Here is a 22,427-nt window from a genome sequence, read left to right on the forward strand (position 1 = left end):
GAGTAGGCCTCATACTCAGCTGGCCAGAGAGATCACCCCAAGTACTTCCAGGCCGACCGGATCCCCTTCACCACCTGTAACGGTCTCCCAGGACTGGACTGTTTCCAAAGTAAAGAGGAAAAGGTAAAGAGACTGTTGTTTATGCCTGGTTCTTTCATCGCCTGTCGGCCCTGCACCGTGTTAGTCACACAACCTCATAGACTTCCACAAGCACTAACAGTATCACCCGGGCTCCGCTCCACCTATGGGGAGCAGTACCACCATTGCTGCCATAACATCACCCCGGAGACCTCACACAGCAGCGGCGGCTTAATAGCCGCAGACCACAGGTGGCGTCACGAACACAACCATTAATAAGCAAGCCACATATTCTACTGACACCCACCAGGGCCAAGGAGCCGGGCCCAGCCACCACTGACTACCACCGGACTAGTCCGGCCCGGCACCGGGTGTCCCATATCCCTGGGGTGGGCGAGTCAATTTTGGCGTCACGAACAGGATTTCGTGCCCGGTCCCACCGGGTACTGTGCGCCTGCAGAAACTGTGTCTGAAAGACTGTATCACTATTTGAAAATTGCCGCCGCCATTAGCCCCACTGAGCGCAGGAAGAAGGGGGGCGTGCCTGATAAAGAGCGCGAAGGGAGCGCGCCATCAGAGCAGAGCGCTGTTAACCCCACGCGACCCAGAAGGGAGTTTGAAAAGTGAACGGAGCCTGGTAAGGTTCACTAAGGGGGAGGAAGATGTCCGACTCGGAAGAAGAGCAGGTGGCTGCCATAGCCCGAGGTGCCGCAGCACCGGCCGAAGCAATCCCAGTCGCCGCCGCCCCAGCCCCCGCTGTAGCGCCGGTAATGCCGATCACAATGCCGTACATCCCGGGAGCAGAATGGCTGCCGCAGTACGCCGGGGAGTCCCATACCTTGAGCGACTTCAGAGAAAGCCTGCACAGCTTGTTCCGGGTGTATCCTCTGACTGAGAGCCAGAAGGTGGGCATATTAATGGGGCAGCTAGCCGGCGCAGCCCAGCGTGAAGTGAAGTCCTGGCCTGATACAGATAAAGGGACAGTAACCCAGATACTGGCCAAGCTAAAGAGTACTTTTGACACCCGCACCGCAGCAGAAATAAAGATGAGATTCTTTGGGTGCAAACAACGGGCCACAGACAGCATAAGGGACTATGCCTTAAACCTGCAGGAGGCCCTGAAAGCAGTTAAACAGGTGGACCCAGAGAGTGTACGTGAAGAAGACAAACTCCTAACTGAGCAGTTCATAGAAGGGCTCCTGTCAGATGCCCACAGGACCCAGCTGCGTATCATGGTCCTGCAGAACCCTGCTCTGGACTTTGCAAAGTTTAAGGACCAGGCCATCCGGGTACTGAGAGAATCTACACCGAATGACCCAGTATCCCTCCGGCCTCTTGCTATCACGTACCCCGGGGTGGTGCCTGCAACACCTGCTGCTGCAGGGGCCGAGGCTCAGTCCCTGGGAAAGGATCCCACTGCAGAGCTCAGACAGCAGGTCCGGGAGCTGACCAAAACTGTAGCTGCCCTTGCCAAGACCGTGCAGTCTCTACAAGTGACCCCATCACCTGCAAGAATCGAGTTGGCCTCCAGCCCAGATGACGTCCCATGGATGCGACAGAGGAGGATTCCGCCGACCCGAGGCAGAGACACAGACCGGTATGATTCAACGGGACAACCGATCTGCCGCCGCTGCAGCCAGGCGGGCCACATTGCACGACACTGTCCTTTAAATGGGCCGAGCCTGGGGCCAGGAGCCGACCCCCAGGTGTAAGGAAGCCCGGCTCAACCCCCAGGCGCAGCAAGTATGTGGGAGGACGACCGGTCCTTCCTATTGTGCTGGATGGGATCCCTTTGAATGCTCTCCTGGATACGGGGTCCCAGGTAACAACCATCCCCTATAAACTGTACAAAAGATATTGGGATGATTCAGACATTGACCATGGCCCAGATGATGATTTAACAATTGTGGCCAGTAATGGTCAGCCCTTGCCTCAAATTGGGTACAAAGAAGTAACCATTAAAGTGGGGCGGGTAGAATTGCCATGTCAGGGGATGATAATTGTAGATATTGATCGCAAAGAATCTGACCCACTGCTAACCATTGGTACAAATGTGATAGAAAATTGTATTGCCGAAGTGATAATTTTGTTGCAACAGGCGTCTGAAACTGCCAGCTCCGGGCAGCAGCGTGCCCTACAGAGGGAGATCCGAGCCCTGATGAGGAGGCATCAGGTAGAGCTGGCCGGAGGAGAAATTGGCAGTGTGAGGGTAAGTGACCCCCTCCCCATTGCAATACCCCCAAGAAGTGAAATGTTGATATGGTGTCGGGCAGCAATAGGCCTCAAGGGTCAGGACTACCATGCCTTGGTAGAACCGGTGTATTCAGACAGTAGGCCTGGAGTCCTGATAGCCAGAGGGGTAGCAGACGTCCGCAAGGGGAGAGTGCCCGTCCGTGTCCTGAATTGTGGGGAGGAGGAAGCCAAATTGCCCCGGTACGCCACTGTAGCAAAACTGTACACTGTCAGCAACAATACCATCAAAGCAGTGGAACCCTTGATCCCGTCCGACCAGGCGGAAGACAATGGCTCCAAGGGGCAGCTGGAAGACTGGTGCCAAAAATTACATGTGGGCACCGACTCCACCCCCTCACACCAAAAGCATGGGGTTTACCGGGTGGTACAGGAGTACGAACGGGTCTTCAGCAAACACCCCCTAGATTTTGAGCAGGTGAAAGGGGTTAAACATCAAATCCCCACGGGTGATCATCATCCCATTAAAGAGAGATACCGCCCTGTACCCCCCGCACAGTATCAGCGTGCCAAAGAAATGTTACGGGAAATGAAGGAGGCTGGGGTTATCAGAGATAGTTGTAGCCCCTGGGCAGCTCCACTAGTACTCGTAAAGAAAAAAGATGGTACAATGAGAATGTGTGTAGATTACAGGCAAATTAACCGTATTACACATAAAGATGCTTATCCACTGCCCAGAATAGAGGCGTCACTAACAGCCTTAAAGTCAGCTAACTATTTCTCTACCTTGGATCTCACCAGTGGGTATTGGCAGGTTCCCGTGGCAGAGACGGACAAGGAGAAGACTGCATTCACGACACCAATGGGCCTCTGTGAGTTCGACTGTATGCCATTCGGGCTCTGCAACGCCCCAGGGACATAACCAAAGGTTGATGGAGTGCTGCTTGGGCCACCACAACTTTGAAACCGTGCTATTGTACCTGGATGACGTCATAGTCTACTCCAAGACTTATGAAGACCACCTGAGGCACTTAGCAGAAGTGTTTGAGTCCTTGTCGACATATGGCCTGAAGATAAAGCCGTCCAAATGTCACCTCTTGAAGCCAAAGGTACAGTACCTGGGTCATGTGGTCAGCGCAGAAGGTGTGGCACCTGATCCGGAGAAAGTCACCGTAATCAAGGACTGGCCAAGACCCACCACGGTAAAGGAGGTGCGGCAGTTCCTTGGGCTGGTGGGCTACTACCAAAGGTTCATTGATGGTTTCACCAAGATAGCAGCGCCCCTTCAAGATCTCCTGGTGGGCCAGCCAAAGCAGGCTAAGAAGCAGAGCCCTCCATTTGAATGGAGCAGCCAACTAGACACATCCTTTGTCCGGCTGAAAGGGTCTCTCACGGGAGAAGAAATTCTGGCCTACCCTGACTACAGCCAGCCGTTTGTACTGTATACAGATGCCAGCAACGTGGGACTGGGAGCAGTTCTGTCCCAGGTGCAGGGAGGCAGAGAGAGGGTGATAGCGTACGCCAGTAGGAAGCTTTGGCCCACAGAAAGGAATCCAGAAAACTACAGTTCCTTCAAGCTGGAGTTCCTCGCTATTGTTTGGGCAGTGACTGAACGCTTCAAGCACTATCTGGCGTCGGCCAAGTTCACCATCTTCACGGACAACAATCCGTTGACACACCTGGCAACAGCCAAGTTAGGTGCGTTGGAACAGCGATGGATGGCCCGGCTGTCTAACTTTGACTTTACCATCAAGTATCGGGCTGGCAAGAAGAATAACAATGCTGATGCGCTGTCCAGAATGCCTCACTTACCCGAATCTGGAGAAGACCTGGATGAACTCGAAGAGATAGAGTTACCGGCTTTCCATCATCAGGGTGTTTCCCAGTGTGAGCATGCTGTGGGAGTGAAGCGCTCGAGCCAGCACGAGGTCTCGGTCAACCCATTACTCCACCATAATTGGGAAGAGACACAGAACGGTGACCCGGCTGTGCGACTGGTCAAAGAAAAGCTAGCACAAGCTGAGACTCATCTTGGCCCAGATGCTCCAAAAGAAGCCCAGCAGTTGTGGAAGGAGAGGGGACGACTGTTCACCTACCAAGGCAAGCTCTGCAAGAGATATGTCAACTGGCGAACGAATGAACTTGTCTGGCAGATAGTGGTCCCACAGAGGGATGCTCCAATGGTCCTAGCAGCTTATCATGATAACGCAGGACACTTCGGGTGGAAGAAGTTGGAGACCCTACTCCGTGATCGGTTCTACTGGGTGCACATGAGAAAGACAGTCGAGAAGTGGTGCCGAGACTGTGGTCCGTGTAATCTGAGGCGGAAAGATGATGCCAGCCAGAGGTCTCCCCTACAGCCAATTGTCACGAAGCAGCCCCTGGAGTTGGTGGCCCTGGACCACGTGAAGTTAACACCAAGCCGGTCAGGCTATGTGTACGCCCTCACCATTGTGGACCATTACTCGCGTTTCCTGGTAGTAGTGCCCGTGAAGGACCAGACAGCCAGAACAGCAGCAAGAGCGTTTCAGGCCTACTTTTGTCGACCTCACGGTTACCCTGAAAGGGTACTGACTGATCAAGGTCCTGCATTCGAGGCAGAAGTGTTCTAAGAGTTCTGTAACATGTACGGTTGTAAGAAAATCAGAACCACACCGTACCACCCCCAAACCAATGGATTGTGCGAGAAGATGAACCATGTGGTTATTGATATGCTCAAGACCCTACCTTTGGAAGAAAGAAACCAATGGCCAGAAAAGTTACCAGATCTGGTAGAATTGTACAACCATATCCCGGTAAATTCGACCAACTGCAGCCCTGCTTACCTGATGCGAGCCAGACTTGGCAAGTTACCTGTAGACTTTGAGATGGGGACTGTGTCACCTGAGGCGGTTCAGGAAATAGAGGATTGGGATACAGAGCGGCAGCAGCGGTACCGTAAGGTCCAGGAATGCGTAGAGAGGAGCCTGTCTCAAGCAAGAACGAGACAAGAGCAGCATTACAATCAAACAGCCCCAGCAACTCCCTTAGCACCTGGAGAACAAGTCCTCAAGAAGAAGCGGAGGACGCATAAATTGGATGATCAGTGGGAAAACGAGCCCTACACCATTATCCCCTCCAACTTTGACAATAGTAAGGTATGCCTCATAAGCAAGAATGAAGGCAAGACCTATCAAGCAATTTCTCGAGACCGCCTGAAAGCGTGCCCCGAACGGTGCAGAACCCAAAAAGAAGTAGAAGAAGTACAAGAAAGTCCCCAAAGCCAAGAAAAAGAGGAAGAGATGATCCAAACAATCCTTGGAAAATTCCCCAAAACTTGGACCCAAATAAACAATGCCATAGTGGTACCAGTCTTGACGTTCCCGCAGTTGGTCGAGCCAGAAACAGAGGAGGTTCCAGATCCACCTAAAGAACCGGCCGCTCCAACACGAGGTGACACGCCAGCAGTGGAACAGGAGGTTCAACCCCCTGCCAGTGGTGAACCTGCCGTACCCTTGGCGAATCTGAGATCCCGCAGGCAACCGACATGTATCCCTGTCAGGGTTAGGCCTACCAATCACACGGGGGGGGCAGACACTCTAAGTAGTCAGGGACAAACCCCAGAGCTACGCCGGTCCCAACGTAGCACTCGGGGACAGCCCCCTCCAAGGTATAGAATATAGAAAGTAAAATACCTAACAGAATGTAAATAGTTATGTGAAATGTCTGTAATGTTGTGTATAAAATGCTTTTTGTCTTAGGTGATTAAGTAAATGGACAATTGGGCCACTGGACTATGGGTGGCCAACACCTACATTGTTCATAGTTAGCACCAGTGTGCTCAACACCCCTGAAGAAAAACCCGTCCGGCGTGCATAGAGTGGGGTCATCAATGCTCTGACGCACGCCCAGAGCCTACGTTGGGGGTTTGATCGCGGCGGGTCCCCCATGGAGCAGTGTAATGGACACCCGGCGGGGAGCCACACTGGACTCTTATAGTAGTATTTAAGTTTGTAACGTTTAAGTAATGCGCCTCCCATAATGGGATGAAATGTTGTAACATGTTATGTTTGTTTCCACAGTCCCGGAGTACTGAATTTAACTAAGGGGGAGTGTGGCGCCCCAGGACCTGGTCGCCACAACAGCATTGCCCTTCCAAAGGGTTAATGCTGAGCCTGGAGGTAATTGGGAGATCCATTGGCCAGCAAGTTTAACACCCAACGCAGTTCTCCCTCCGGCCAGCAGGGGGAGCTCTGAACCTGGGATTCCAGGGAGCATCCCCTTAAGCCTGGTCTGAGAGAGGAAGTAGTGTTCAGTCTGTAGAGAGCAGTAGGAGTGAACAGACGCAGAGTGAGCTGTCCTGTAAATCTGGGGCCTAGAGCTGGAGCAGCTTGGCCCAGAGAAGCAGGAGTAGCTGAGAGGCAGCAGAGAGACTCGGACATCGGAGTCTGTGGCCACCAGGGCTTAAAATACTCCCTGGTAGCCGAATCCGAAGGGCAGGAGAGCTGCAAGCACCTGGCCCAAAAACATCCCAAAAGTACAGCTGCAGCATCAAGGCCGGTGTGGATTCCAGCAGAGAAGCACCAGAGAGAGAGCCTGCGCAGCCTGCTACAGAGGGAAAGGGACGCACCAACAGTCCCAGCAGCACAGAGGGCCATTGCTGGATTCAGAGAAGCAGGGTCCTATCGTAACAAAGCAAAGTAAAGGAGTAGGCCTCATACTCAGCTGGCCAGAGAGATCACCCCAAATACTTCCAGGCCGACCGGATCCCCATCACCACCTGTAACGGTCTCCCAGGACTGGACTGTTTCCAAAGTAAAGAGGAAAAGGTAAAGAGACTGTTGTTTATGCCTGGTTCTTTCATCGCCTGTCGGCCCTGCACCGTGTTAGCCACACAACCTCATAGACTTCCACGAGCACTAACAGTATCCCCGGGGCTCCGCTGCACCTGTGGGGAGCAGTACCACCATTGCTGCCATAACATCACCCCGGAGACCTCACACAGCAGCGGCGGCTTAATAGCCGCAGACCACAGGTGGCGTCACGAACACAACCATTAATAAGCAAGCCACATATTCTACTGACACCCACCAGGGCCACGGAGCCGGGCCCAGCCACCACTGACTACCACCGGACTAGTCCGGCCCGACACCGGGTGTCCCATAGCCCTGGGGTGGGCGAGTCACAACTGCTGTGCTAAGACTGCAGAGCACAAATCGCAGGACGGGGGACGCTCTGACCGGAGCAGCGGGGGACCGAGGAGAGGTGAGGACTTGTTGCATGTTTTTTTTAATCAGTGAGTACACGGTGGCCAGAGGTCTATGGGGCTGCATTATACATGGACGTTTGTGGGGCTGCATTATATATGGAGGTCTGTGGGGCTGCACAATACAACATGAAGGAAACCTTATCCATGGACTATAGGGGTGCACTATACATGAACTATAGGGGTCCATTATACATGGAGGTCTATAGGGCTGCATAATGCAATATGAAGGACACCTTATACATGAACTATAGGAGTGCATTATACATGGAGATCTATGGGGCTGCATAATGCAATATGAAGGACACCTCATATATGGAGTATAGGGGTGCATTATTCATGGAGGACTATGGGACTGCATAATACAATTTGAAGGACATCTTATACATGGACTATAGGGGTGCAGTATACATGGAAGACTATGGGGCTGCATAACACAATATGAAGGACACCTTATACATGGACTATAGGAGTGCAATATACATGGTGGTCTATGGGGCTGCATAATGAAATATGAAGAACACCTTATACATGGACTATAGATGTGCATTATACACCTATATAACTATAGGGCTGCATAATACAATATGAAGGTCTATGAGGCTGCATTATAATGCATATAGGACTATGGGGGCTGCAGTATAGTATATGGAGGACTATGGGGGCTACCATACATGGACTATGGGGCTGCATTACAAAACCTAGAGGACTATGGGGGTGCATTATAATATATGGAGGACTATTTGGTGCAGTATAATATATGGAGAACTATGGGGTGCAATACAATATATGGAGGACTATGGGAGTTGCATTATAATAATTGGAGGGCTATGAGGGCTACTTTATACATAGAGGACTATGGGAAATGCATTATTAGACATGGAGGACTATGGGGGTGCATTATAATATATGGAGGACTATTTGGTGCAGTATAATATATGGAGTACTATGGGGAGCAATTCAATATATGGAGGACTATGGGAGTTGCATTATAATAATTGGAGGGCTATGAGGGCTACTTTATACATAGAGGACTATGGGAAATGCATTATTAGACATGGAGGACTATGGGGGTGCATTCTAATATATGAAGGGTTATGTGGGACCCTTTATACTATATGGAAAGCTATGTAGAGGCCATTATTGTATTTGGAGAACTATATACGAGGGAGGCAAAGATACAAGCATGAGATGGGAAAGTTTTGTGCTGAGGGAAAAAGGCTCTTTCCCTCAGCACCCAGCTTTCCCATGCTCTGCTATACATCTTCTATCAGCATATGCTCTGATATGGGAAAGCTGGGTGCTGAGGGAAATATGTATAACACAGTATGGGGAAGCTGGGTGCCAAGGACAAGATGGATATCAGAACATAGGAAAGCTGGGTACTGATAGAGGGATTTCAGATCATGGGAAACCTGGGTGCTGAGGGAAAGAGCTAAGTGTCAGCATCATTATCACGTACCTGAGTGTTGGTGAACGTGGAGGGGGTGGGGCCCAGATCCAAACTTTAGCACTGCACAAAACCTTCTGTGTCAAAGAAGACAATGTAGTTCTTGAGACTTTACCTGTAGTAAAAGTCATCGTCCTCACCACCCCAACCCCAGTAGTTGTTGGAATAGCCGTTCGCCTTGGCAATCTGTTCCCTGGTCATGGCAATGACGCCTCCGAAATTTTCCTTATACCTCAACCTGAAGGAAGAATGGATGTTGTAAGAAGGAACAATCCACTGAGTAAGAATAGGCATAAAATTGTAGGACTACGTTCTAGTTGAACAAGCTCCAATGTGCTGATACAGAGCTCCAAATCCTGTGCAGAGAATTATTATTATTATTATAGCGCCATTTATTCCATGGCATTTTACATGTGAAAAGGGGTATACATAGCATGGTGTCACGCTCCCCGGGTCCCCTGCCACGCTCTCCGGCTCCCCTGCCTCGCTCCCCGGCTCCCCTGCCACGCTCCCTGGGTCCCCTGCCACGCTCTCTGGCTCCTCTGCCTCGCTCCCCGGCTCCTCTGCCAGGCGTCCCCCGCTCCACAGCCTCCAGGCCCCATCACCTGCGGTCCCCAGGCGGCCCGGTCCCCACTCCCGGCGCCCGTCGGCAGCTCTGCTCCAGCCTGGCTCTCCTGCCTCCTCTTCACCGCTCCCTGCTCTGGCTTCTGGCACCTGGGCCTCGCGCATGCGCATTAGGGCGCGCGCGCGGTCATTGACCCTCTCTTAAAGGGCCAGTGTCCTCCAACAGGATATTGGAGAATCAGGTATACAGGTATAATGTATATAGTACACTCGTATGAACAGAAAGTTACCTCCAGAGCGGGTGACAGCGTGGTGAAAGGACGGAACCGGAAGTGTGTAAGGTGAGTATTTGCTCTTATTGCAAAGCATTGCTCTTAAACCAAGTTACAAATTTGTAAAAAGCTTTGTTTGTCTTGCAAATCGCTCTCAAACCAAGTTACTCTTAATCCAAAGTTCCATTGTATATACAAAAGCTGTCCCAAGTCTCATGCTGATTATTTTTTCCATCCATTCTTTTACAATAGATAGTTCCTCTCCATTAACACTCTGTAAGCGCTATAGGTACTGGAGCTTCCTTGCTTCTCTTACCAGCATGCATTGCTCCTACCACTGTCCAACAGTTTGCTTGTCCAGAATTGAAAACCCACCTGTATAAAGTTTGACATGCAAAAGAACAAAAGCTGAGACAAAGACCAACCCCTTTTCTTTGGAGGGACAAAACCCTGTCCCCTCTTCTTTATGTAGAGGGATCTAAACCCACCCCCTCTTCTTTCTGTAGAGACCTGTCCCCACTTCTTGTACAGAAACACCCACCCCCACTTCCTGTAGAGAAAATATGCCCTTACTTCCTGTAGAGACAAAGACCCGCTCTCACTTCCTGTAGAGACAAAGACCCGCTCTCACTTCCTGTAGAGACAAAAACCCGCTCTCACTTCCTGTAGAGACAAAGACCCGCTCTCACTTCCTGTAGAGACAAAGACCCGCTCTCTCTTCCTGTAGAGACAAAGACCCGCTCTCTCTTCCTGTAGAGACAAAGACCTGCTCTCTCTTCCTGTAGATACAAAGACCCACTCTCTCTTCCTGTAGATACAAAGACCCGCTCTCACTTCCTGTAGAGACAAAAAACCCGCTCTCACTTCCTGTACAGACAAAGACCCGCTCTCACTTCCTGTACAGACAAAGACCCGCTCTCACTTTCTGTAGAGACAAAGACCCGCTCTTACTTCTTGTAGAGACAAAGACCCGCTCTCACTTCTTGTAGAGACAAAGACCCGCTCTCACTTCTTGTAGAGACAAAGACCCGCTCTCACTTCTTGTAGAGACAAAGACCCGCTCTCACTTCTTGAAGAGACAAAGACCTGCTTTCACTTCCTGTAGAGACAAAGACCCGCTCTCACTTCTTGTAGAGACAAAGACCCGCTCTCACTTCCTGTAGAGACAAAGACCCGCTCTCACTTCCTGTAGAGACAAAGACCCGCTCTCTCTTCCTGTAGAGACAAAGACCCGCTCTCTCTTCCTGTAGAGACAAAGACCCGCTCTCTCTTCCTGTAGAGACAAAGACCCGCCCCTCCTTCCTGTAGAAAGACAAAGACCCACCATCACTTCCTGTAAAGACAAAGACCTGCCCTCACATTCTGTAGAGAGTCAAAGACCGACCGCAACTTCCTGTAGAAAGACAAAGAATTGCCCTACCTTCCTGTAGAAAGACAAGGAACTGTCTCAACTTCTTATAGAGAGACAGACCCGCCACAATTCATTTACAAGGACAAAGACCCGCCTCCACTTCCTGTAGAGACAAAGGCCCACCTTCACTTCCTGTAGAAAGACCCGTCCCTGCTTCCTAATCCATCTTGGTGTCTCTGCTTCTAGAAGTGGATTACATTTGACAACAGGCAGTGACTGCAAGTTACATAGCACACATACACCAAGAAGCAAGCACTTTGTATTTTTAAAAACATACTTCCCAACTTTGATGTGATGTGATGATGTGCTGAACGTTTAAGAAAGACAGCGACAATTTAAATAATAATAATAATAATAATAATATCTAGCTACTTGAATGCACCAGTAGAGGGAGCTATAACTTCATACTGTTTATACATGGACCTCAATAATAAACCAGTATCCCGTGAGCTCCCCCTAGTGGTTGCACCAGGCAGGAAGAATTTTATCATTTTGCTTTCTGTTTATCTAGTAGTTGGAGTTCAGTGTCAGAAAGCCTGAGCCCAGACTGCTATAAAGATCATCAAGAAACCTATCAGAGATATTGTTCTATATATTTAAGAAGTGTTCTTGTTTTTTACTTTACTATTACCGATTGTGTATAATAGATACAGTCAGTATCTCCTCATCTGCTTTACATTCCAAACTTTACAAGTTTTTTCTTCTTACACTATGACTCTTCAATTCTTAAGACCAAGAGGCTTTTTCTAAGCATCTGGTGACATAACGAAAGACAAACTTCTGGCAGAAAGAACAAGTCTTGACACATGAGAATTTGTGGAGACATTTCCTCCTTACCTGTATCCGGTGACGTTGCGGCCCACCATCAGGTGTTTGGGTTCACTGTCGCAGTAGTAAGTGTTAAAGTCGTTCTCCGGGACCAGGTCCACGTCGTGGAATATAAAGCAGTCCCAATTCTGCTTTTCTAATACCTCCAAATACCCAATGTTCAATAACTTGGCTTTGTTAAAGGTCAAATTTCCAGCCTGCGTGACATAGAAAAATATTGTGACGAACAGCGGGGGGGGCGAGTCACTTGGATATCCCACCGCTGCCACCAATATGTGATGAATCGCAACTTAACAGCCCAGGCCTGACATCTCTAATACGTGGGGGTCACGCGATATGGTCTCGTCACTTTCGCCAACACATGACATTCTGCACCCCTGGGGATATGCAGAGTCAGCTTGGCACGGGGCACAGGAAGGCACTGGGAGGGAGGGTGATCCTCACAACCTTCGGCGTAGCACCACACTTGCTCACAACTAGCCCCGGTGAAACTGAGTCCTGCCAGCCCGGTAGTACTGCCACCAGTTGCTCGTTAGATATAAGCCTAGTTAGTCCGTTCACAGAATTATATCGGGCCAGAAACAAGCCTGATAGCATGTAATATTAAACTGAGTACACGGAAGTGGGAATTTGTGGATCGAGATAAAAGAGCAACCCAGGATTAAATTATAAATATAAGAGCAGGCACACTAGATAAAGCACTACACAATGGATACACAGATAAGGTAGTCAGAATTGCAGGTATAGGTAAGGGTACAGGTACAGACAGTTATACCTAAGTCAGTTACCAGTTTCTTTGGATGCTAGGCCTTGAGTGTTGGCAGCCACACGGGAGGTGATGTGGAGCCAGGGGCTTCCGGTTGCTTTCCATCATGTTACATGAATGTGTAAGAAATATGGTAGATAGCTTTCATCCCCTAGGTTGGTCACTCCCTTTCTCACACCCTGGATGGTCCTACTCTCTCCCTTGGATCTGATGGTTGAAAACTCCCAAAAACCTATAATGTGTCAGAACTTCTCACTGGAAGATCACACGGAGGTGGTTCTGAAGCCATTGGATCTGGCTGGGCCCCCATTACGCTTCGAGACCAAACACGTCTTCCCTATCTAACTTCTCCTAGACGTTCTACGTATTTCCCTACCTCAGGGTGCTAGGAAGAATCGGAACCCAGGTGGCCTGTCCCCTCGATCCCGGAAATAATCGGTGTAAGGCTAGGATATACGGTAATTCCATAACTTGTTATGGAATAACGTCTCTTGTCTGTCTGAAGAATGCCTGTGCAGCTCCAGCTCACAGCACCAGCTCCATCCTGACAAGAGATGAATTGTCCTATCCACTTAATTAATTTTGTCACCTTACCATTTGTTAGTAGATGGAGCCATCCTATTTCTACACTGAATAAGAGAACATAGGCGCAAATAGACATGTGTAGCAATATCTAAGACTACAGCTGTACAAATATCTTGGGGATTTATGATTTTTCATGACAGACCTAAAACACAAGTAACAACTCCCTGCACCCCCTGCTTGATCTGCATCTGTAAACAATGCTCCACCACATTGTATAAACACAGCTAAGCAGTTAGGGGTTTGTTTGTCGACAAGCTTGCTGACTGTTGCCAGTAGCAACCAACATAATTGCTGACAGTTCACACCTGTACTACACTTTCCCACCTGATGAATGACGTAAATGGTGTAGTCCAGCTGCTGCCTCTGGAGGAACGGGAGTAAGTTATCCAGCAGGTACAGGAGGTGCTTTTCACGATTCCGATGTGGGATCAAAATGACTAATTTCTGTTGGGCTTTGCAGGTCTCTGGTTGGTAATGGCCGTCTCTCATCATAGGAAACTTTTTCTCTACATCCGCTAGAGTGAGGTTTGGTGGAAACATCAGCGGCACAACCCCCTCTGTAATTAAAAAAAAAATTATTGCACCGAACCGTTCTTCGCCCCTGTCCCACCAAGGTACAAACCGCACCTATACGTCCGGCCGTGCATCCATCACATAAGACCATTCTTCCTGTCTTTCATGTCTTGCTTTCATATTTCTTGTGATTTATTTTTACTCTCATTTATTTGTTTCACTCTTATGGTTTTGGTTATTTTTGTGGTAGGTTTTATACCTACTTCATTCATGCACTATGTTGTGACATGCCTTTCACTGTTTTGGTTTATTGATGATAACTGGATTATCTATCATAATTCTGTGCATATCTTTATGTCACTTTCTTACACAATATTGGTTTCGGAACTTGCCCACACTTTTTCACTTTTCAAACATGGCAGCCATGCCTGTTGGCGCCGATGCCCACTCTCACTACTAGGCCTCTGACGTTGCAGGAAATTTTCCCTTGACCCGCAATGTTACTAGAATACCTAAACGTTGTGTTCCTGCAGCGGGGCTACCAAGACGCATGCACCTAATCAATGTGGTCCAAACATTTTCACCTGTGGGAAGGTCTATATTAAGGTAACTGTTTCCACACAACCTTACACAACCCCCCAAGGAAGCCCATGAGAAATGCACGTCGGGGCTGTGGACACACACACCAGGACCCAGTTACATTGGTGAGCAATTAAGAGCACTTAACTATATACAGTATCTATTATATATATATATATATATATATATACTATTATACCATCACTCATTCCCTGTAGTCTGTGAGCCCTCGCGGGCAGGGTCCTCTCTCCTCCTACACTTGTCTGTTTTGTACTGTTAATGATTGTTGTACGTATACCCTCTTTCACTTGTAAAGCGCCATGGAATAAATGGCGCTATAATAATAATATATATATATATATATATATATATACACATATATATATATATATATATATATATATATATAAAACACCAAACAATGAAGTCTTTAAATTTTGCCAATAAGTGCCATATAAATATTTATTGTAAAATTGCTTCAGGATAATAGATACGTGTCCTTGTTTCAAGCATGGTTACATCGGCATCCTTAGCAGCGGTGATCCGGACATACCTAGTGACATCACAGGAAGTTTTCTTCCATCCAGCCTCCGCTGCGGACGCCGGGTAGCTGAATGCCGCTGTGCACAGAACACCGGCTTTGCGCAATAACAACTGGGCGTGACGGGGCTTAGCCGGGACAGTTATAAGGTTTGTACATTCTCACACTTTTTATCTGTCCCCCGAAGAAGCGTAAGAGACGTGAAACACGTGTCGGGACGCTGGTCCCCACGTGCAACCCTTGTCTTACATTGCACTGGCATAAGTGAGTGATTTTTACCGATGGCTGCCTGTTTGGCATGATTGATTGTTCTAGTGCGTTTATCTTGCACTTTTTTCACCACTTTTATTTATAATAACCTTCCAGGGGCATGTGGGGTCTTTCTATTCCCCCTCTGCACTTTACCCATCTACATGATTCTTTTTGATATCTATTATCCTGAAGAAATTTTACAATAAATATTTATATGGCATTTATTATTGGCTTCCTTGGATGTTATTTTCATTATTTATTGGCAACATTTAAAGACTTCATCGCTTGGTGTTTTTCATATTCTTTGAAGTTGTTGCCCTATACGTGCCATGAGACGTGCCATGAGACTTGCCCTGGGTCCCTGGCTTCTTGTCTGTTATATATATATATATATGTCTGGTACTCGTTTCATTATATTTAGACTCTCTGTTCCTTGAATTATTATTATTGATCTCAAGCCATGGGAACTTGAAGGTTGAACGCTCTATAGGAAGATCAATCATGTGCAACCTAGGTCCACTAGGGTATCTCCACCTAGATAGGTTCACTAGGATCTTCTCTGCCTTGATAGGTCCACTAGACTCTTCTCCGCCTACGTAGGTTCACTAAGGTTTTCTCTGCCTAGATGGGTCCAGTTTGGTCTTCTCTGCCTAGATGGGTCTTCCCCGTTTTCTTGATTATATCAAGCCATCGGGTTGCTGGTCTTCCTCTTCGCCTTGTTTCTTCTTGTTCCTTGACTACATAACTAAATGTACACTATGCATCAGAGGAGGTTTCCATTGTACCAGTGTATGCACTCTATACCACTCCATTGTACGTTCATGTACATGTATTTACTTATCTTTTTCAGTGGTGTATTAATATTTTGAGCCACTTGTATATATTTTTACCTTTTGGTCCTTCTGTGTGTTTTTTTGTCCGTCTCTTTGTGCCTTCACCATTGATCCAATTATACATATTTTATTATTTTTTGTTGTTGTCATTTTTATATATAAATTGTAATAAAATATGATATTTTTATACATATCTCTTTATCTTATTTGGGACTTATACACTCCATATTTTTGTAGGTTCTACATATTTAGGCGTTCCCTATATGTGAGTGATAGAGAGTATGTTCTCTATTAGTATCCACATTGCCTATGTTTGGATATTATGTACGTTTGTTGGTAGCAGTAGGAGACCTCAATCTTTTTACATTTTGAAGTTTATAGGGATAAATCCAAAGTGGTTGAGCCACTAAAGATCAGAGCTCACCCAACAATTAGATGCTAGCCTAATACAAAAAAGAGAACCCATAATAAAAGGGTCTGTCCGGGGAAAGATATTAACGACCTATTCTTAGATTTGTCATGGTCCAGCACCCGGCACCGTGACCTGGATCTGTACTCAGTAGAGCGGGATATCTCTGTAAACTGTGTCGTGGCTTTTCTCAGTGAATGAGCTTGTGAGCTGCAGTACCCAATAATGGCCACTATGTGGTGTATGAGACGGCGGTGTCCCGATTCACTATGCTGTGAATTTATTAGTAGTCTTCCTGATCATTGGCTAATATAAATATAACTTAGGTCAGCCGATGAACAAGAACAAGCTGGTTATTTTATATGGGCCCTAAAAATCATTTTTGGCATCAGATCTCCCCATGGAAGTAATCTTGTTGTGCCTACCTTTCTTGAAGATAATTTCTCACATATGGTGGAGGATGCGAGCAACAGACTCATACAGGCATTCACTGACTGAGTTCATAGGGAGAAAAAGGAAAAAAATTCCAGCACCCCTGATGGTAGAAATCCGAGATATAGATTAAAACATCACATTTATTGGCGTCCGCAGCCCCAGCACAGCACCCGCAAGCACTGCAAAGCGCCCTCGGCTTGCAGCCACAGCACAGCGCAGCTCCAGCACAGCGCTTGCGGCATTACTCTTGTGACCCCTCTCCGCCATCCCCAGTAAGCAACATTCAGATTATAAGACGCACCCCTCATTTTCCTCCCAAATTTTTGGTTGGAGAACTGCGTATTATAATCTGAAAAATACGGTACTTACAAAATATGTCTGCACTACTAGTCACTATTTTAATTTTTGTGGCCCCCGAACTCTACCAATAACGAGAACAGAGTTTTGAAATGCCCCGTTAGAATGTCGTGGTAGCCACATATAGTGTAGGGATGTACTGAGCCGTCCCCGGCAGTCACACACAATGAATGGAGTGTAGCCGTGAATACACATCTGGAATACAACTGAATGTTATGTCCTGAGTTTATACCTTATATGTTGTGTCTGTGCTAATTTTGAGGTGCCGACTTCCCTTGAAGGTAATTTTTCACGTTTGGTGGAGGATGCGGGCAACAGACTGATACGGGTATTATCCTTTAGTAACGGGAATTTCTTCGCCCATACATGTTGGTTTTTTAAAACCCAGAGAAGCATTAATATGGAGTAGGACCCTGTATCAATCAGATCGCCGTGACGTGGCTACTGGGCAGGTATGAAAGCGGCCATTTTGATATGATACTGGTATTCATTGACTGAAGACACTTAAAAATAGCGCCTGGAAGAAAGATATGGCTCCACTGTGGGCAATCTGGGTCTTGGATTGTCTCATGAATCTAATTAAGAGTGAGCTGAGACAGTAAAATGACTTTAGATGCTGAGATGTTGTACTTTGTCATTTCCAATAGTCTAACAGATAATGAATGGTGCACACACATGACCATCACTCTGTTTCAATAAGTAATTTCCGAGCCCTGTCATCAGGATAGATTGGAGATCCAGCAAGTTATCGCCCAGTCGTCAGTTGGAAATAATCCTATTATTTAAAGGTTTAATAACCCTTTCCCCCCCACAAATGTTAGAAAGTGCTGTTGGCCTCTTTCATACACAAGAAGCACTTGGCCCAGTCAAGCGCTCTTCTATTTTATGTAAGAAAGCCACTGCAGACTCCTCCTGCAGGATCTCTCATCTCCCGAACAACAAAAAGATCAGCCATCAGGAATCCAGCGTGCTGGACCCTTCTCCTCCCCACCCCCTGACGTAATCTATTGGGGATGAGTTGAGAGGCCACATAGATCGTAGACTTGGCCATAGTTTTAGATAAGGGGGTGTTCTAATCTTTTGTGTTCAGGAGCGCATCAGCTTTTTGCTCACCGGACGGTGCTGCGCTCCTGAAGATTGACACGTTAGACCAGTGACATGGTGGCGCCTCCTGAGAATGGAGAAGATCTTGTGTAGCGCCCCACGGGGCAGGTGCATTTAACTTACTCGTCGCCGGGCCGTCGACTGTCGCGGTCACGGGCGGCCTAGCCCGGCTCCGTTACCCCAAGATGTACAGAAGATGGCAGGGGAGAGATGATGGGGGTAGTTGTGAGGTGTTTGTTGTGACGCCACTTGTGGTATGCGGCCAAGGAATGGGCCGTTGCTGCTTTCTCTGTCCTCCGGGGCAGATGGGAGTAGCAGCCAGGGATGGTATCACTCTCCACAGGTAGAGCGGGCCCCGGGGGAAGATTAAGAGGGGAGTAGTAATGGCGGCGGCGAGTGGCAGTGCAGATAATAAAGAGTCAGAGTCTATAGCTGTGGTTCCAGGTTGTTTACTCACTTTTGTACAATGCCGCTCACCCAGGTAATACCGGTCACTTGCAATGATGGGCTCCGTCGAACCTGAATCCCTTTAGAGATCAGTCCAGTTTGGTGTTCGGTGGGTTTCTCCTTGTAACGCCTATCTGTGGATCCCCTAGCTTGAAGCTACAAGGGGACCCCGGGTTTCACGACATGTACTCTTGTCCTATCTGCAGGTGCAGCGGTTCCGATGTGGGGTCCGGCTCCGGATCCTATTTGGCACTGTGCTGTTGGGCGCTGTGTGGTCAGGGAAGCTTGAAACTTTCCCCGTCCAGGCAGATTCTGGAAAACCAACGTGAAGTATGGTCTTCCTTAGGGTTCACTTTCCCCACGGCAATCGTGTGAACTTTCTCCTCCTTCCCACGGGAGCACCTATGGGGCACATCTGCTCCGCTGCTCTCCTGCTGGAGAACTCTCTAACTGTTGTGTTGGCTCCTGACTCCCCCTGTTGCCTGCTCCTCCCCCCTCCCAGGTCCTAGGCTAGTGGGACTGGGACCCCTGTTGAGGGCACCCTGTAAATGCCTCTGTGTCGGCGACCCCTTTATTACCCGACCCTAGCCCAGTCCCCAGTGGGAACAGGGCAACCTCGTGTGTATTTGAGTGTGTAATGCGGTGAAACCGGGACTGACCTCTTCAGGAACCGGGTTTAGCATTACACCCAATGTTGGGTGCAATACTCTGTGGCGACTGGAGCCTCAGGGGCACCACAATTGCATAAGAGATTATTTGCTAAGTTTTTTCAGCACTTTGCAATTTTAACCACTTAAGAACTTGGTACAACCCCTATAAAGCATTGTTAAAGCCTCCCTACTTTTCCTTTTATCTGACTATAGGGTTTTTCAGTCTTTTCCATAAATGTTAACTTGTAGAATTTTTCACTACGGAACATTCTGCGGAGTCATAAAAAATCGGACCGGATTCCAGGGAGAACAAACCTTCCCTGTTACACATTAGTATGTGCACACACATCTACACACAAGCATCAGGGCACAGTATAGCAGCATGATTTGAATGGAAATAGCAGTCGGAGGTACTAACCAGGGATCTTCGGACAATATTATTCAAGCAGTGGAGTCGGTAATTTCCGACTGTAGGTGGAATGCTCTATAATGACACATTATCGCAGAGTTCCAGTCAAGCTCCCCTCCGCCCCGTCCACCTCTCATCTCTAGATATTTAAGCCCTTCACAATAATAAATCAATAATCATCAATGTGCATTCCAAGAAAATCATTCTAATGCTTATGTATTCATCTTTCCACAACACTTATTATATACTTGATTTATTTTATTTAGCTACATATCAGAGTTAGATAACAAGACAAAACAATCCTCGGTTTTTCAACGTAGTCAGGATCCCCTACAAAATGGAAATAGTGGTCTATTCCTCAGCGCTGCAAGTGGGGAATAGTCCACTGTACACATACAACTAGGGATTCTGACTACACTAAAAAAAATAAGTCCTTTTTACCTAAAAATCTTTCTATTTTTTTCCCCTATTTACATAATAGTAATTCTATACTCACTAAGCTTTGGTGACAGTATAGGGCAGGTTTTTAAGTCCACTTTTTTCTGGGAAGTCTGTTCCACAAGAGGTGACCGGCTATTGTCCTCTGTCTTCTTCTCTGAGAGGGGAGACTTCCAGACATTTTGCAGCAGGGTTCTGTATTTCGGGGTGAAGCATATGCTGTCCTTCATGTAGAAGCTGGCCCAACCAACAAGTGTTAAACCCACCACAATAAAAAGCAGGAGCCGGATCCGGCACAAGAGTTTTCCAATCATGTCGGTCGTTCCCATTACTACTTTTTCTCGGAACCAAAAATGTAAAAAGCAAACACAGACCGGAGATCAGCGGTGACTTCTTCAGGTTAACTCATCAATCTTTTGCGTAGAACGTCCATCCCATGAAAGGCCGACTGGAACGATTCACATCCAACAGTCGTCATCCGGAGAGTCCAAACTGCAGATATAGAGAGGAATTAATAAGAGGCAGAAATCATCTTATTGGAGGAGTTGCCTGGAGTCTGACTTCTGCCCAACAAATATGGATACGCCTACCAATAATTCAGGGAAAGACCCATTAACGTGGCATTACACAGCGGAGAATTTCCAACAATGCAAACATTCATCTTAGTTATTGTCCAAGAGGACAATCACTTTCCATGGTAGATCTTGCTGGAAAGATTGTATTTCAAAGTAAATATGTAAAATCTCTAATCTAAACGCTGTGATTATTATTTACTATCTTAAAAAAACTTTCACTTAACCGGCGACTAACCATGAAGCTCACAGTGTATTGGAAAGCAGGAATCTTACCGGGAGAAGCTGATAGAACAGGGGAGGTTGAGTTTAGCTGCACTGTCTCTTTAAGGCCCCCTTCACACGTCCGTTAAAAACACGTGCGTTTTTTGTTGTCCGTTTTTCTTGTCCGTGTTACGTTTTTGCATCCGTTTTTTAGTTCCGTGTGATATCCGTGTTGCATCCGTGAGTCCATATTTTCCTTCCGTTTGTCCGTTTTTTACCTCCGTGTGTGATCCGTGTCACTAGCGTTTCCAATCCGTTTTTAGATTCCGTTTTGCTGTGGTTAGTCATCACATTAATTTGTTAATGTGTTACTGCTGGCAGTAATTGTCATTTCACTAACTTTTGTATAAAGGAATCCTGTGCGTGGTTTATTTTTCTTTTGACATAGTGGTGTGTGGTTGTTTGTGGATAATGTCCATATCAAATGAGGCTCTGCTTTTTCTTGCATGGATGGTTTCTAGACGATTTGGTGTAAGGCGATTTATGATTCCTTCAGCAGAAATGTCTCAAAGAAGAATGTGGGTGCATCCAATTGTTCAAATGCGTTCAACTCATGGACATTTCCATTGTCTATATGGAGAATTAAAGGGGTGGTTCACCCATTTTTTTTTTTTCCCCAATGATTGTCACTTACCATTGTATGCATCTTCTCCATTGGCTTCTGTTTCCAGTTCTGGCACTGCACGCTCAGTGCCTGTCACATGACCCCCTGGAGCTGTGGCCGCCGGCATCCTCTGACGTCCCGGCATTTCCGGGCTCTCAAACTAGACGGGTACGTCAGAGGATGCCGGCGCCACTCACACTGATTGACTGGGCTGTGGGCGGTGACTACCGCACGTCACAGCCCAGCCTCGAGGGGAGGATCCGGAGGACGCCAGTGTGGAGCGGTGAAGGCAGAGCGCGCGCTTACCCTCCGTCAGCTGTGGAAGGTACGGGCTCCAGTGTGGAGTACAGGGGGGTTTCCTCCACTGAAATCCCCCCTGTCACGCAAGTATGTGATCACACTATCCACCCGCCCGCTGTGCTCAGCTGTCAGGAGAGCGGGCGGTGTCGGCAGTGTGATCATATACTCCCCCCAGCAGCACAGGTGACCGGACGCTGCATGGGACCAATCTGCTCCACTCTGTCACCTGCACAACAAGTCCCAGAGTGGAGACAGTGACATGCTCTGCTCTGACACATAGTGTGCTGCATGTCACTATCTTTCTCCACTCTGGGACTTGTTGTGCAGGTGA

General features: G+C 47.7%; 1 protein-coding gene across 1 annotated transcript in view; it reads right to left on the minus strand.

Annotated features, from left to right (window-relative positions):
- LOC142281291 (beta-1,4-galactosyltransferase 4-like) overlaps positions 1 to 20,685 on the minus strand; it is a 78,629-nt gene extending 57,944 nt beyond the window's left edge. Inside the window, exons 1-4 of the mRNA XM_075332834.1 lie at positions 20,415 to 20,685; positions 13,714 to 13,946; positions 12,048 to 12,235; positions 9,079 to 9,201 (exon numbers count right to left, since the gene is read on the minus strand). Of these exons, the coding sequence (XP_075188949.1) occupies positions 9,079 to 9,201; positions 12,048 to 12,235; positions 13,714 to 13,946; positions 20,415 to 20,685 (815 nt within the window). The remainder of the gene's footprint in view (positions 1 to 9,078; positions 9,202 to 12,047; positions 12,236 to 13,713; positions 13,947 to 20,414) is intronic.
- Positions 20,686 to 22,427: the final 1,742 nt, after the last annotated feature.

The sequence above is a fragment of the Anomaloglossus baeobatrachus genome, chromosome 2 (assembly GCF_048569485.1).
Source record: "Anomaloglossus baeobatrachus isolate aAnoBae1 chromosome 2, aAnoBae1.hap1, whole genome shotgun sequence".
NCBI classification, from domain to species: domain Eukaryota; kingdom Metazoa; phylum Chordata; class Amphibia; order Anura; family Aromobatidae; genus Anomaloglossus; species Anomaloglossus baeobatrachus.